We start from the raw sequence: 17548 nt of genomic DNA on the forward strand, positions 1-17548 counted from the left end.
CGGGGTCTTGAGGATGAGCTAAATCGGTACTAACCTATAGAATAGTCCTATTGTGCAAAAGAGCATAGAGAAAGGGTTGAACACAAGAAGATATTCAATCTTTTAGGAGGCTTAATCCCGAATATGAAAACATCAAATCCAATATTTTGGATGGCGAAACATAAAAATCACTTGAAATGGTTTTTTTCTCTCCTCCAACATGAAGAAACTCGCTAGAAAATTATGGTTGGTTCCATTGGTCAAACTAAAAGATCTACCTTGATTTCCAATACTTTTAATAATCATCATAGTGGTCATGGAGGAGGTCATAGTGGTGGTCGCAGGAGCTTCACAACTGATGAAAAGGATAAGTTAAAATGCACCCATTCTGGAAAATCCCGATACACCAAAGAACATGTTGGTAGCTCATTGGACGCCCTAAACGCAATACAACTCAGGCCTATGCTGCTATGACTAATGAGGAGATTAGTCATACCGAGATTCAACAATAAGATGTTGGTTAACCACTTCGTGACTATACGACCTTTTCCAAACAAGAGTTTCTTGACCTTAAGCAGCGTGCCTCCACTGATGATCTTGAGCCATCTCCTTCCTCCAAGTCCCTTCTGTCCTAATCAGGACTGTTTGTATCTGTACACAATGTTTCCATGACTCCTCAAGCTTCTTGGTCTATTGATTCAAAAGCCACTGAACATATGACTGGCAAATCCAATCTCTTTTCTACTTATGCTACATGTTCCAATAACTTCATAGATTTGTTGTCCACTTTGCATGTTCACAAATTATCTCATAATCTCTTATCTGTTGGTAATCTTACAAAAACCTTGATTGTTTTGTAACTGTTTCCCTGTCTTATTGTGTCTTTCAAGACTTGGTGACAGGGACATATGGGCATGGGCGTAAGGATAGAGGAATCCTTCTAGAGACACGAAATAGTAGAGACACGAAATAGGCTCCTACAGAAACTCAAACCACTGCCTTGTCATGCATTGCTAATAAAGAACAGGTGTATTATGGTACACTCATCTTGTTAATGCTCCTTTGTCTATTTGTCATTCATTGTTTCCAAAGACTTTTTCTTCATCAACTCAAGTTCCATTAAAATGTGAGATTTGTCAGATATCAAAACATTGTAGAATGTCCTTTCTTATCAGAAATAAAAGGAATGATTCTCCCGTCTCTATTATACATTTTGATGTGTGGCGGACCTTCCCCAATTGTATCGTTTTTTGGTTTTTATCACTTCTCTTCTTTTTTTGAACTTTGTGGATGATTGCATTACATTAACCACAATTTATTTAATGAAACATACGGATGAAGTTGCAACACTTTTCCAAGTTTATCATAAACTGGGCAGAACACAATATAATGCACGTATCAAAGTATTTCGCTCAGACAATAGAGATGAATATGTCTCTAAGGATCTCAGGAATTGTTTGTGGGATCAGGGTATAGAGTTCCAAACAACATGTCCATACACTCCTCAGCAAAATGAAGTTGGTAAGAGAAAAATTGACACTTGCTGGAAGTCGCTCGATCTCTCTTGTTTGCAATGAATGCTCCAAAAACCTTATGGTCTAAAGTTGTTCTTACTGCGGCATTCTTGATAAATCATATGCCATCAAGGGTTCTTCAAGGCAAGTCTCCGATCCAAACAATTCTTCCTGATACTCCTTTCTTTCCCATATCTCCCAAAGTTTTTGGTAGTGTGTGTCTTGTTTATGTTCTGGGTCCTAAAAGAGACAAATTGGACCCTAACTGCTGCGTTTGTTTTCTTATAATACTAGTATTCAGCAAATCAAAAAGGATTCAAATGTATGACCCTATTAACAATTTAAAAAAAAAAAAAAAAGTTTGTTGTCTTTATCAATGTATAAAAATTCGACCGCCCAGCCGCCAAGGCAGGCATTTCTCAAACTGCCTAGGTGTGGCCTAGGCAGTAGGTCCTTGACGGGTGTCATAAGGCACCCGCCGCCTCGAAATTACGAGGCCAAGGGCGGAATATGCCTCCCGCCAAATAGGTATTTTCGACATGTGCCCCTAAAAGGGGGAAAAGGGTTTTGGGGGCCATTCCTTCCCCCCTCCAAAGAAAAACCAAAAAAAAAACACCACCCCTTTCTAGTGACGTTTAAACAAGAAAAAAAACCCTCTAAAAAACAAGATTTGAAGATCTATCAAGATATCGAATTTTTTTTCAACCTTCTCAAATTCTCAAATAATCAAAAGATATTTATTCCGAATCTTTTTTAGGCTTACAGTGGTTGTAAAATAGGAGATTTGGGAAGCAAAACCTTCCGATTTGGGCCGATATCGATTCCATTTTGAGAAGGTTGGTATAGTTCAATATTTTCATTAGGGATTTTTTTTTTTTGCAAAATGTATTATGTTATTCTTTTCTTTTTATTTTTTTATTTTTGATACTTCATGATATGTATTTGATATGTTATCAGCTATTTGGATTATTCACCCATTTTGTTTTTCAGTTTAGGAGAGCAATTTCAATGGAAAAAGTCCATTGCCCCCAAACCAAATCAATAATATTGTTTTCTTCATGCACGAGTTCACTTGTATGATTCATATGTTTTATCCCCACAATATTTTTTTCATGAGCTAGTTTAATAACTGCCTTATTAAATAATTGGAGGAGTAATATGTTTTTTTAATTTTACGCATTAAATCATCGCAATTTTGATGTGTAGGATTTACCCTTTCTTTTTGCCTTGATCATGCCAGCTTTACTCCTGCCTTGGATTGTAGAGAACTCAATATAATAAAGGGTCAATATATTAATTCTTTCTCCTTCATTCCCTATTTGTAATTTTTAGCCGATCAATTTTTAATATTCTTTGGATGATTAATTTGAAATTTCAAATATTTAGAATACATCATAGTTGTTAGAGACAGAAGCGAGATCGGTTCGGATCACCGAACTGCCCTAGAGTGGAAGCTCCTTGGGGTTAAAATCGGTGTCCGTACAATGAACAAGGCAAGGATCGAGATCCTTAGGTTTATGGGAGTGAGATCCCATGTCAATGGGTTCGATGTTTTGACTAGCTGGAATCTAAGCTCCACTATACATAAAAATAAGGTTGTCAAGTAGAGCTAGTACGAGTTCCCATGGTTAAGGAATCAAGGTTTAAGTATGTCATATGCCGGGGTTCCTCTTGTTCTAATATCGAAATTCTTAAAAGTATAGGAATCAAGGTCTTCAGCTGGTTGGCCCCAGTAACCTAGAATCCTGTCACTCAAGGGTCATATTCTTTGAATGTAATCTCCTCTGCTTCTATTGTTTCTCAAAGGCTGGCTCTCCGAATGGGTAAGAGGACAAGATGAACTACTCTCTCTGTCTCTCTCTCTCTCTCTCTTGTAAAAAAAGTAGTTTAAAGCTTGAAATGAAAGCATATATTCTCATCTCACAACTAAGAGGATTCATCATTGTGATTTAAGAATCTAAAACAATTGGACATCATAAATATAAGATTTTAAATGAAATATATATTCTCACAACTAAGAGGGATGGCTTACACAATAGGACTCAATAAAACAATAGGCCACTCTAGACTATGGCTAGTTCAAATTAAGAATCTAAAATAATAGAACTTTGTGCTATGCATAAAAAGGGATTGGGTTTTACCATCATGGAACCTATGTTTCTTAAATAATGAGAACTTGGGACAATGGCAATCTCTAACCTTGTATAGTCCGTTATTGAAAGTAGATTCCACAAACATGGAACCCAAGATTTTAATGAACCAAAACCTTGGCCCATGGTAGTGGGAATCTATTTTGAAACGGAACTGGATTCCACTAATAGATGGAATGTGATCCTCGTTTTTTGGGAGCGAGATCCCAAAATCGAAAAACCAGGGTCCTTACAAGATCCCTTGCAGAAACCGAGGGATCGAGGTTCCGGAGCAGGATCGTCACCTTACCTACAAGGTTCCCTTGACTATGGAATACAACATAGTTGTAAATTACTCTTGCTTAATTTCCACTTCTTGTAAATGTATTTGAGTTTGACTTTGTTGTTTTTGGGTAATTTTCAGTATTAGGTGATAAGTTGATGCATGATAGCCAAGGGTTGTAGGTGAAAATGTGTTCCTCCAATTCAAGTAAACAAGTTGATCCAGGTTAGATATATGGACATTGTCCCAACCCTAATGACAAGAATAGGGTAGCTTGCAAATTTTGCAAAAAAGAGTATAATGCTGGCATTAATCAATTGAAGAAGCTTTTGGCCGGTGATGAAGGGAAAAACCATTCTTATTCTTTATTTTTATCCAACTTTAAAGGATGTGCATTATTGTTTGCTTTTAGGGTTTTTAGTGTTTAGGAATTCTATGGTTTTTATTGTTTTTTTTATTTATTTCATGAATATTATTCACAAGTACTATTCACGAATAGTGTTCATGGGTACTGTTCACAGGGGCAAAATAGTCATTACGAAATTTAAGTTTAAGTTAGGATATATATGTCACTTTAATCATTTTATGGATATGTAATGTTTTTTAACATTGAAATGTAATTATAAGAGGTGTGGGGGCCTTGAGAGGGGTCAATTCCACATGATTTTTAAAATTTCAAAGTGAGAAAGGCTTAGGCTTTTGCAACCTTAGCTTGGGAGGTTTCTTCGACTTATGCTTGTGTTTAGCTTTGTTTCTTGCTGATTTTATTGTTCCCTCAAATTTTCCTACATCAAGTAGTATCAGAGCCCGCGATTTACACAGAAGTTATTGTAGCAATTATGGAAGTTACTGTAGCACATACGGAGTTACTGTAGCACCATTTTCTTTGGTGCCCTAGGTCAAGAACACAGAGGTGACGTTATAGTGGGGCCTAGGCTTTTGCTGATTTTGACCAAAATTTTGCCAAAACAACCTAGATGTTGGTGATTTCAACAATTTTGTTGATTATTTATCTAGGGTTTGTTATTTCAACGAATCAATGGTAGCGAGAAGGGATTGGATAAGGGGGATTTTTATAGATTTACTCTGTGATCCCATAGATGATAGAATTGAGGAATTTGAAAGGCAAGTTCAACAACTGACGCAGCATTTTGCGAGCCTCAATAATGGACAAGACGGTAATCTTTCAGCCCAAGAGGATCTCGAGTACAAGCCTTTTCACTTTTGCGCCCCGTGTGAGGAGTCGACTGATGAGAACAGTGGTAGAAGACCTAGATGTGAGGAACATCACTCTAAGGTTTTCGATTTGGAGGATGAGATTTTTTATTTTGACACAGATTACATGGAAAGTCAGCAAATTGTAGATTGGGATTCACACCAATCTTCAATATATACTCAGATAAAAAACAAGATTTCTTAAGAGATCCAATCCATGATAAGGATCATGATGACGGTGACGATATTTTGGAAGAAAGTGAAGTTGTTGGTTTAATCGCTAATCTCAAGGATGAACTCGTGGTGTGTTCTGGAGCTGAACCTTGGCACATTCAGCAGGGTTACATGGCTGAAGTGTTGCAAATTCAACATGTTTATGTGATTAAAAATATTACATCGATATATAGTGACCCTTTCCTCGAGGGTTTCTTAGTTCCAATGCCCAATCATCGTGTTTTGATCAGTTCAATAACCCACAAGCCCCTTGTTCATGTTTACAATAATTGTGGTGAAGAATGTTACCAGATTAACGCCAATTTCATCTTAGCACACTTCAAAACTCGAGGATGAGTTTTCTCCAACCAAGAAAGAGTGATGGAGGGAAAATTTGTTCTTATTCTTTATATTTATTCAACTTTAAAGGATGTGTATTATAGTTTGCTTTTAGGATTATTTTTAGGGTTTTTAGTTTTTAGGAATTCTATACTTTTTATAGCTTTTTTATTTATTTCATGAGTATTATTCGCAAGTGCTATTCACGAGTACTATTCCCTACTGATCATAGGGGCAAAACTGTCATTACAAAGTTTAAGTTTAAGTTAGGATATATAGGTCTTTTTAATCATTTTATGGAATTGAGAGGGTCAATTCCACATGATTTTTAGAAGTTGAAAGAGAGAAAAGCTTAGGCTTTTGCCACCCTAGCTTAGGTTTGGAGAAGAAACATGTGGCGTCTTCGACTTATGCTTGTGTTTAGCTTTGTTTCTTGCTGATTTTATTGTTCCCTCAAATTTCCCTGTATCAGCCGGCAAGAGAGAGGACATAGCGCCATGTACTCAAGTCCCTATAGAGGTCGGGAAAGAGATGTTGGATCTTTTAGAAGGGTCCAAAAGAAGGAAGACTAGACGAGGAAACAATATGAAAACATTAGAGCCTATGTAGATATCTATGGAATAGATAAAGAAGATGAGGATGAAGAGGGAGGGGCCTCCATATCTAGACCAAGTAACATTGGGCATAAGAGACCTCGAATAAGGGGGCCTATTGATACATTCTCGCCCCTCGTGGCCCCGAGGGAGTGATTTGCGAAAAGGAGCCAGTACAAACTAGTCTAGAAAGTCATTTGAAGAAGCAAGATAGAGAAAGGGTTAATCAGTATGCGGCTCGAAGGTACTTTCAAGCAGGTCTACCATTTAATACTCTAGTTTGAGGAGTTCCCAAGCTATGTTAGAGGCAGTAGGGCATTTTGGCCCAGGACATAGCGCCCCCTACAACTTATGAGCTCAAAGGGCTTTTGTTGAAGAAAGAGATGGATTTATAACAAATGATTGCTTGAATACCCACAAGGATGTTTGGGGCAGATGTAGGGTGAATGTTATGATAGATACTTGCACCGATAGGAAGTCAAGGATTGGGGAGTTATCACAGATGTAGCTAACACCAATATGGTCGCTAGGAGATTGTTGGAGAGTTCGAGGCCACACATTTTCTAGACGCCTTGCATAGCTCATTGAATCAATCTCATGCTTGAGAAAATTGCCAAGAAAAAAACGGTGCATAGGATATTAGAAAAAGCTAACGTTGTAATAGTTTTTATTTATAGTCACACCAATGTTTGAGCCACAATGAGGAAGTTTACAAATGGGACTAAGTTGGTGAGGCCGGGGGTCACAAGGTTTGCCACTTCATTCTTGTCTTTGGATTCTCTGAATAAGCAAAAAGATAAAATTCAAACCATGTTTATTATCTCCTCAGATTAGAAATCGAGCAAGTAGTCCAAGGAGGCAAAGGGAAAAAAGTCTATGACATTGTTATGACACCCAGGTCTTAGATTGGGGTTCAGTTTTGCCTCCATATTTTTGAGCCATTTGTAAAAGTGCTTCGCCTTGTGGATAGTGCAAAGGAACCGGCAATGGGTTTATTTTGAAAATTATAGATGAGAAGTTATCAATAGAGGTTGCGAGAGAAGAAATCAAGCTGAACTTGAAGCAAGGTGAAAGCAAAGATGGCCCTATTTTGAAAATTATAGATAAGAAGTAGGATATGAAGTTGGAGACCCCTGCACCTAGTAGGGTATTTTCTCAACCCTGCTTATTTCTATTCTAATCCTGAGATAGAGAGAATGTTTCATTGAAGCAATTACAAGTGTTTTGTGAGGATCCACCCCAACTCAGATGTCCAAGACAAACTGTCTATGGAACTTGACTTGTATCATTGCTCTATAGGGATGCTTGGGATGGACATCGCAGTTATATCCATGTAAGTTGAAGACGTATTCTTACTCTAATTTTCTAAATTCTAATTTTATATATATATATATATATATATATATATATATATATATATATATATATACACACTCTGCTTATTTCTATTTTTAAATCTATTATAGCTTCTTGGTGGAGCAACCATGGACAAACTGCCCCCAGCTTACAAAGTATGTATGGGGCAATGGATTTTGATCTTGACTTGTACATCGTCTGGCTGTGAGTGCAACTTCAGCAAATTCAAGATGGTAAATTTTCCATATACCCTCATCTCCTAACAATTTACTATACTAACGTTCTCGATATCTACTTCATGCCACGAATTCTAATAGTTTAGAAGAGACTAAACAACCTTGTTGTCGTTCAGTATAATCAGTGGCTAAAGGAGGGCAATCTAGAGCAGTTTCAAATTGAAGACCCCATTCTTGTGAAAGATTTAGATCCAACAAGCGAAGCCGGATGCTAGGGATGACCATGTATTCGAGAGAGAGAGATTGACATGGACCCAAGTGCAACAAGAGGTGGCTAGTATGGCATTGAGCCCCATGAGAACTACTATATCCGGCACTCAGACTAAGGTGAAGGAAGTGGCAAAGGAAAAGGGAAGGAGGAAGGGGGAAGGGGGAAGGGAAGGAGAAGGTGCAGATAAAGAGGAGGACGATAGTGGAGGAGGATACAGACTCAGAGAAGACAAGGGAAGAAATTTTTATATAGAGGATGACACTGATAATGATGGTTTCACATCATCATCAGATCAGGTGCACTAGAATACTGGATGTCGACCTCATATTACTACTGATAATGAAACTCAAACCTCATATTTGAGTTCATCATATTTGTGGGGTGAAGAAGATCTGAACACATTTCCCTATAAGCAACTTTGTTTCTTATAATGTTTTGTCAGCTTCTTATCATGCTTTTCTATAATCTGTCTATTTTTAGCATTCCATCTTTTATAACAAAAGTTCTATCACAACCTCAATGGAACACTACGATGAGGGAGGAAATGCAAGCTCTTAAAAAGAACAATACTCGGGAACTCAGTTAACTTCTTAAAGAAAAGGTGGTAGGATGCAAGTGGGCGTTTATAGCGAAATACAACGCACATGGCATGATCAAACAATACAAGGCAAAGTTGGTTGCAAAAGGTTTTATCAAATTCATGGTATAGATTACAAAGAGATTCTTACCCCCTTTGCGAAGTTAAATAATGTTAGAATCATCCTCTCATTGGATGTAAATCTTGGTCAAGGCATCAACTCGATGTGAAAAATGTCTTTTTACATGGAGATCTTCATGAGGAAGACTATATGCCCATTGTTTAAAAAAATGGTCCGCTCGGTGCCTAGGCGTCTAGAGGACCTCAGGGCACATGCCAAGGCAATTGGGGCCCTCCCTAGACACTCGCTCAAGTGGCTCAGGTGGGTGCCTAGCGCCCTATTCTAGGCAGGCACCCAGGTACTAGGTCCATTTCTTTAAGAATAAAGTGCCCCCTAAGGTCACTTTGAATCATTTTTTACCCACGTTTTTTTTCATAAAAGGCTATTGGGGTTATTTTAAACCCCCAAAGTGAAAAACAAAAAATTGAACCCCCCAAATGGATTGATTTTGATATTTCTGTAAACTAAAAAAAGAATTTGACGTTTGAGGAAGCATCCAAAAGCTTACCCTTCATTGTTGAAATTTGTGTATTCCATCTTGTCTAGTTATCATCGTATTCATGTGTCAGTATGGAGTAAGCCACACTCAGTTTGGATTGGATAGTTGGAGGCTAATACATGGACTTGTTTACGTTTTTTTTTTTTTCACTAAAGTTTCAATGATTTGAAGTTTTCAATGTATTTCAACATTCATGCATACATATTTTCATAGAAAAAGTTAGAATACATGTGTATATATATAGATAGATAGATACACACATAGGGTTATGTTAGGGTGCTAATGACCAAAAATACCCTCATTAAAAAAATGCTCCGAATACAAAACAAGGGTATAGAATTGTCCAAAATTTGTTGAGTACGATAATAAATTACTCCATAATGTGAGCACCCTAACATACCCTATATATATATATATATATATATATATATATATATATATATATATATATATATATATATATATATATATATATATATATATGCACAAACACACACAAAATTTACATTTCAACATTCATGCATACGTATTTGCAATTTTGCATAGAAAAAGTTAGTTAGAACACATATAAGTGCATATTCATACATACATATATATATATATATATATATATATATATATATATATATAGAAAAAGTTAAAATACATATATATATATATATATATATATATATATACACACACACACACACACACATAAAATTAACATTTCAACATTCATGCGTAAATATTTGCATAAAAAAGTTAATTAGAACACATATAAATGCATATTCATATATATATATATATATATATATATATATATATATATACACACACACATACATTTATGCAATTTTGCACCTCAAGGCACCTGAGGTCCTAGGATCCCACTTAGGCACACCAAACCAGCCGCCACCTAGCAATTTTTGAAACATTATATCGCTATGGCTCCAGCTTTTCAGCTTCAAGGGGAGATAGGAAATGCGTGCAGATTGACAAAGATATATGGACCTAAACAATCGCCAAGAGCTTGGTTTGAAAAATTCAATGAAGCCTTTGCAAGAATTAGGTTTAGGAGTCGAGCTGACCACACATTCTAAGGAAACAAAGCTTCGCAATTACAACACTCATTGCATACGTCGATGATATTGTAGTGACAAGGAGATAGCTTAACATATATTGAAGATCTTAATTTTATCTAAGTAAAATGTTTCACATAAAATATTTGGGCCCACTCAGATATTTTTTGAGAATTGAAGTAGAAAGGTCAAAGAAGGGAATTGTTATTTCCAGAGGAAGTAAGTGCTACATCTATTGCGACAAACCAGTATATTGGGAGCCAAATCGATGGAGGCATCTATGGAAACCAATCATAGACTTCATGACATATGGGAGAGTAGCTAAAGAATCCTTGTTATATCAAAGGTTAGTCAGCGAGCTTATACATCTCATAATTACACGACAGTGATTCAAAAAGCGGACCGCTCAGCGCCTAGGCGGTCCAGAAGGCCTGTGCGCAGCGCCTAGGCCTGTGCGCATCGCCTAGGCCTAGGCAGCCAATCTGGGCGGCAGTCCCTGGGCGGCTGCCTAGGCGGGTGCCCAATGCCCAGCCCAGGGAGGCCGCCTAGGGCCTGTGCCCCGCCTAGGCGGTACGAAACCCACCTAGGCGGGCGCCCCGCCTAGAGGCGGAATTTTTTTTTTTTTGTATTGATTTTTTAAAATAATATAAAGGGTTAGAAGGATGGTTTTAAATTCATTTGAAACTTAAAACTCATTGGAGCCCATTTTAGAGAGAGAAAGCCTCCAAAAAACTAGTTTTTGGTGATTTCTTTAGGATTGAAGGGTTTCTCAAAGTTGACAAAATTGGATCAAAACATCACCTATTGATATTAGACTTAATTTTTGATGTTTTATAAATCGATTGGGGTGTTTTTTAAAAGATTTTTAATCCTTAGAAGAATCTTTGAGGTGAAAGTTTGAAACTGAGAAATCAAACTCAAAGTGAGTGCCCAAAATACCTAATTTTTATTTTTTATACTATATATCCTTTTTTTATTCTGGGCTGCCCAAGTTCTGGGCACCCGCTTGGGTGCCCGCCTAGGACCCACCTAGCGCTTTTTGAAACATTGTTACACTACTAGACATATCTTATGTGATTAGTGTAGTTAGGCAATTTATTGATGCCCCTCTGAAAGTTCATTTAGATGTTGTCCACTGTATCTTGAAGTATCTCAAATCATCTCCTTGTACAGTCATCGTTTACTAATCACAGTCATATAGGTGTTGCAATCTACACTAACGCAGATTGGGCTAGTATAGAGACTGGTAAAAGGTCAACTATAGGTTATTGTACCTTTGTTGCAGGGAATCTGGCTTCATGGAAGAGTAAACAACAAAATGTGGTGGCCAAATCAATTGCTAAAGCTAAATACAAGGCCATGGCACATGGAGCATATGAAGTGAAGTGAAGTGGACGAAAACTATATTGGCTGAAGTGGTAGTTAAAGCTCAATCATCTATGACAATGAGGCTGCCATTCACATTGCTAAGAACCCATATCTCATGAGATAATAAAACAAATCGAGGTAGACTGCCATTTCATAAAGGAAAAAATTGCAGCCAGAATTACTTGTAATCATGTGAAATCAGGAGATCAACCAGCAAATATCTTCATTGAAGTAGTTGTCAGTGATAGACTGGATGATATAGTTTTCCAGCTGAGCACGACTGATATCTATCTTTCAGCATGAGGGGGAGTGTTGAAGTAAGTTAGGCACACAAATGGAACAATTCATTCTAAAGGGTTATGTGTGAGTTATCTCTCTCTCCCTCACTCTCTCTCTCTCTCTCTCATATCTTCCCTCGATATTTTATTCCTCTTCCTCTATCAAATACTTGACATTAAGGGTCCATTTGGATACCTAGAAATCTATTATATGACAATAGATTATAAAGAAATAAAACATTTCCACAGTTTGGTACACTTTAATAGTAAGGAAATGGAAAGACATTACCCGAGATTTCTCCAAAAATCACGAAATCCATTACGCGTGGTGAGGGGTGAAAAATCTATTACGTGCCTTGATGGGTAATCTTTGGAAAATCTTTTGCGCACATCTCTCTCTACTCTATCCCCGCATAAAAAAATATCTATGGGAAACCTTTGCCCCCTCTCTCTCTTGAGTCCTAATAACTGGTTTGCATAAGGTGATCCCTCTCTCTTTAAGCCCGCTTCTCTCATCTGGACTTTTTCCTTTCACCTGCTAACTTGAAGTGAGAGAAGTAGAGAGTCGCTGCTGCTAACCTAAAGAGAGAGAGGTAGAAGAGTTCTGGTAAGCCCTACACAAGCATAATAAAAAATTCCACACAACATAATCTTCATAAGAGATTAGTAAAAGCTCAATTGAAATAAGATACATTATTAGTCTCCTCCAATGCCTCAAACTTTTCTACGGCAATTACCAAACCTTCTAGTTTATTAATCAAACTTCTTCTCATTTCTTAACTTGTACTATAAAATTTTTTAATTTGGTATCATAAATTTAATGTTTATTTGAAATTATATATAGAGACATTTAAAAGACTTCTATAATAAATAAATAAAAATAAAGCTTATCACATTAAAATCATGTTATTCCAATCATATTATTCCGATGACGTATCATGTTGTCTAATCATGTTAGAAGACATGTGATTCTATGTCATGCAAAATAAGTAGGAAATAGTGTCATCATGACTTTAGAATGGTACAAGTTATTATTAGAAAATCTTTTTGGAATGGTGATGATGTTATTATTAGAAAATCTTTTTGAAATGGTGTGATGATGACTTTAATTCCGCATTTCAGTGGAATTTTGTAACAAAAAGAAAGAAATGATAGTTTATAGGCAAGTGCTGGTAAAATATTGTTAATGCATTTCCCATATTTCTTCCAGACATAATCAAACAGTGACAATGTATTTTCCAGGTTGCATCTAAATACTATGCAAACGGTAACAATCCATTTGCAAGTAATGTATTACGCAATAATGTAAAGTAATATATTTCCCAGACAATATATTTCCAACTATCCAAACGGCCTAAGTGTAGATCCAAATTATATGAATGTACGAATAGGGTGCTATGAGACTTTGAAAGATGTTTTGGATTTTTTCAATAAAATTGATGTACAGAAAGTAGGGTTCATTCTTATTGAGGAGAGGGCAGGAGGGGAGGGGGGGAGAACGGAAGGATGGCAGCTTTCTCACAGCAATGCCATAAATGTAATTTTGCGTGTGTGTGTGTGTGTGTATATATATATATATCCTAAATAAGAAAATTATTCAAAAATCAAAACATGTAATTTCCTAATTTTCTCACAACCATGCCATAAATGTAATTTTGTGTAGATTTATGGATAATTTAATCATTTCAAAAATCAAAACATGCAATTATCCAAATGTAGCGCCATTTTAAAACTTTTTTATTTAACAATTTCTTAATTTAGGCTGATTGGGCAAACCCCACCATAGTTATTGGGATCTCCCAAGAAGGGGGTCACTCCAATTCCGGGACAAGGGACTTCTATTTCAGACATTTTCTTGATTTAGGGATCTTGGCCCACAAAATTGGGGATCTAGATCCCTCTCACGCAAATCATGGTTCCATGAGTCACTGGAATCGAGCCTCCGCAACGTGGAATCAAGTTTCTTTTACATCAGTATCAAATATTACCAGCACATTTTAAGCCTCATGCAGTGACCCCCCTCTCTTCCCCCACCAATCCTCTCTCTTAACTCCTTTAGCCCATAATATCTCTCTCTCTCTCTCTCTCTCTCTCTCTCTCTCTCTCTCTCTCTCTCTCTCTATATGCTTGCAGAAGCATATTTCTCTAGGAATTCTGAAATGAATTGGCTTTTAGTGCAGAGACCAACCAATTGAGAAACAGTACCAATGCCCACAGCAGCAACCAGGGTTTGCAACTTGGAGTTTGAAAGTTGAACGTGTAATTTACAAAAATAAATTCCATAACATACAAGCTGCTGCCATATTACATTATGGAAACTGTAGTGAAGCAGAGCAATTGCAAAGCTAAAGCTTCACCATGTCCTACCGTAATTCCTTTTCATTTCACTTAAGCTTGATACAATTGATCTTTGTCTCTAATCCCCTCTCTTTGACCATATGCACCATTACAGAAACCTTTGCAGGTTGTAACTTTCTTTGCCTCTGGATCAACTTTTTTTTCCTTCAGAATCTAGAGGGCATTTGAGCAGCCGCATGCCCAATCACATGTAAGAACCCAAACAAGGGAAAATAAGGACACCACATTTTCATCAAACACTAGAGCTTCTTTCATGCCTGACGACTGAAATTTGAATCCTCATTTTGGGTTCTCTATTTCACTTCCCAATTAAAAATGAGATTCTTTGTATTTAATGATTATTTGGTTTTTGAATCCAAAATAAACATTAATCATATCACTTAACAGACTTTATTCCCGAGCTGGAGTACCCTAGTTAAGTGCACTTGGTAAGCCTCGATTCTAAGCTGAACGGATCTCAATCCCATACACATTACCATTCGATCCTAGACAAATTTGGAATGCTCTCCCTTCATATTGAGATCATGATCCCTTTAACTCATGGTGTATGGATATCAATCCCTATCCGATAGATCTTCCTACATCTCTCGATCCCGATCCGAGATCTGACCTTGCTATTGTTCCCAGGTAACTATGACCCATACTTTTATTAATATCAATGGTAGGTGGCCAAAGCAAGAAAAAACAAATTATCTATACTGAAAGACATGGATTGGCAGATCTGTCAGCGACACTTCAACTTCCATGAAGCCTTCTCTTCGTGTTTGCTTGGAAGCATATGTATTTGTCACAACTAAGGTATATAGATGACTTTCAAATGTCATCAATTATAATCAGGTCATAATTTGTATACAACCATATGTCAAAATGATATATGCATCAATTTCTTGCACATATGTGAATGTATAAGAATATTAAAATCCTGCAACAAGCACAATGGATATTTAACCTCTTCCTAGCACAGACAACTCAAAGCCCACAAAACTACCTCAATGATATGATTCTAGCTTTCATCAGTTCATCAATTTCCCCCCATAAGTGACATAGCATCCAGCAGGTGTGAATCTAACTCATCTCCATCTTGGAAGCCACATGTAAACTCAAGCAAATTCAATCATTCCCAATAAAAAAATTTATCATTAACTTTAAACCAAAGTAATAGCCACTTCAAGCTTACCATAAATTTCAAAATAGAGGTTTTGGATTACTCTTTAGTCTTTACAAATTACCTAATGACCAAAGATCAGTTTCAAATCTAGTTGGCCCAGTTCATTGACTCAATTTTTTCTCTAACAAGAAATGCAAACACAAAAATGAACATTCAAATCAACATATATACAAACATGTAGACAAGAACTAATACAAACATGTAGACAAGAACTAATACAAATGCATATATCATGGATTGTTGCAAATTATACCATCAAGTTCTCGACAGAAATAAGAGAGGAAAAAAGTATCCAACAACATTGGCAATGTATACATAACACAAAAGTTTGAACAGACCGTGCTTCTAGTCAGTTCCATCGCATCCTTTATTGTGTAGCCCGCACCACCAGGATCACCCTCAGTTCGCAAAAAGTCACGCTCTGTAACATTTCCAATATTATATAGAAAGCTATTTGCGATAGTACCTACCAAATAATTATAAAAAAAAATTATTTTTATAAAAATAATGGAGGGCAAAATTCTTCTTATTGGCATTTTTATTCAATTTCAAGGATGTATATTGCAATTTTAGTTTTAGGGTTTATTTTTAGAATTTTTAGTTTTTAGGAATTCTACGGTTTTGTAATTTCTTTTATTTATTTCATTGCTGGGCCAATTAAAGACTTTTTAGATATTTTAATTAAAATTAGGGAGTTTAGTTTCAAGTTATACTTAAGTTAAGACCTTTTGGTCAAAAGTTAATTGTATGAACAAATATTGTCCAAAACAATAATTTTCCAATATAAATAAGGGCATAGATGGGATGAAGAGTCATTCATGTATTTCTCTTTAAGAAAAGAAAGACTTTGTCTTGTAAGAGAAGCCTACGGCTTGCGCCCCAAGTGGGAGAAAGCCTTAGGGTTACTCTAAAATTGCTTGTGTTTGGCTTGTTTCTTACTAATTTTATTGTTCCTCAATTTTCCCTGCATCAATATTATTTACCAACAAAAGTAAAGATAACAAACAAAAATATACAAAACCATTAAAAACAATACATATGAGAAATTAGAACAATAAGTCAATAGAAACACATTATATTTGTTAACTGCATCTTTGCTTATCAAGAAGGAAAAACTAACGAGAAGAATAAAGCTATGAACAAAGTTCTCCTTTAGTATCATATCATCAGAAAGATATATAAAATAAAGTTATCACGCAATAAAGTGCCAACATTGTGCACTGTACCATGTTACTGTGTCTAAAAAAGGAAAAATAGAACGACAACCAGAGAACATAGACTTGAGAACAATTTGTGGGTGTTACAAAGTCCACCACTAGGAATGCAATTCTATGAGTACTATATTGACGATCTTACAAGGATAAAAATCAGTAGTTTTCCATTTACTGATCTCTATCTTTCGCAAAATTGATCCCCCTTGACTGTACAAGAATATGTGGAGCTGAGCATGTCTGGAAGTACGGGAGAATGTTCTTTTGCTGATATTATTACCAGTATTCGATACTAGGTTATTCATAGCATTACTATACCTTCCCTATTCATTGCAAGTTGGTTATTCATCAGCACAGGCTTAGCTTACGATGTGTTTGGAAGCCCTTGACTGAACGAGTATTTCACAGAGAGCCGACAAGGGATTCCATTAATAACTGGCTGTTTCGATTCATTGGAACAACTTGATGAATTTAGTAGATCCTTTTAGGAGGTCCCAACGACCATAGATAGAACCTATCCGATTTTTACAGTGAGATGGTTGGCTGTTCACGAACTAGCCAACCATCCGATTTTAAATCATGTAATACCAAGGATTACATTATATCTAAAATGAAACGGATAATATTATGAAAATCTCATCTTCTAACATTGTGACAACCTTAGCAAAGAAATTGACGCAAGCAAAAGGCAGGCAAAAAACACTATAGGTAAGAGAAAGTATCCAACTAAGACTTAAAAATGTATGAATAGTACAATAGTAGGAAAAGACCAATAAGGAACCAAAACAGCTTGTCAAGATAGTACTCTATTATTAATTTAAGATGCCGTAGTTGGAATT

General features: G+C 36.4%; 1 protein-coding gene across 6 annotated transcripts in view; it reads right to left on the minus strand.

The window, feature by feature from the left end:
• Positions 1–17548, minus strand: part of IYO (RPAP1-like, carboxy-terminal protein) — a 47359-nt gene that overhangs the window by 18084 nt on the left and 11727 nt on the right. For 2 of the 6 annotated variants that reach the window (XM_088867754.1, XM_020663751.2), the window contains exon 3: positions 15837–15919. The exons of 2 other annotated variants lie outside the window; for them this stretch is intronic. In XM_088867754.1, the coding sequence (XP_088723880.1) occupies positions 15837–15919 (83 nt within the window). Of the gene's footprint in view, positions 1–15836; positions 15965–17548 lie in introns of all 6 variants that reach the window. 2 more of the 6 variants (XM_020663750.2, XM_020663749.2) reach the window with 1 other exon arrangement.

Source organism: Amborella trichopoda, chromosome 5, assembly GCF_054954075.1.
Source record: "Amborella trichopoda isolate Santa Cruz 75 chromosome 5, AtrichopodaSantaCruz75HAP2 v2.0, whole genome shotgun sequence".
Lineage (NCBI taxonomy): Eukaryota > Viridiplantae > Streptophyta > Magnoliopsida > Amborellales > Amborellaceae > Amborella > Amborella trichopoda.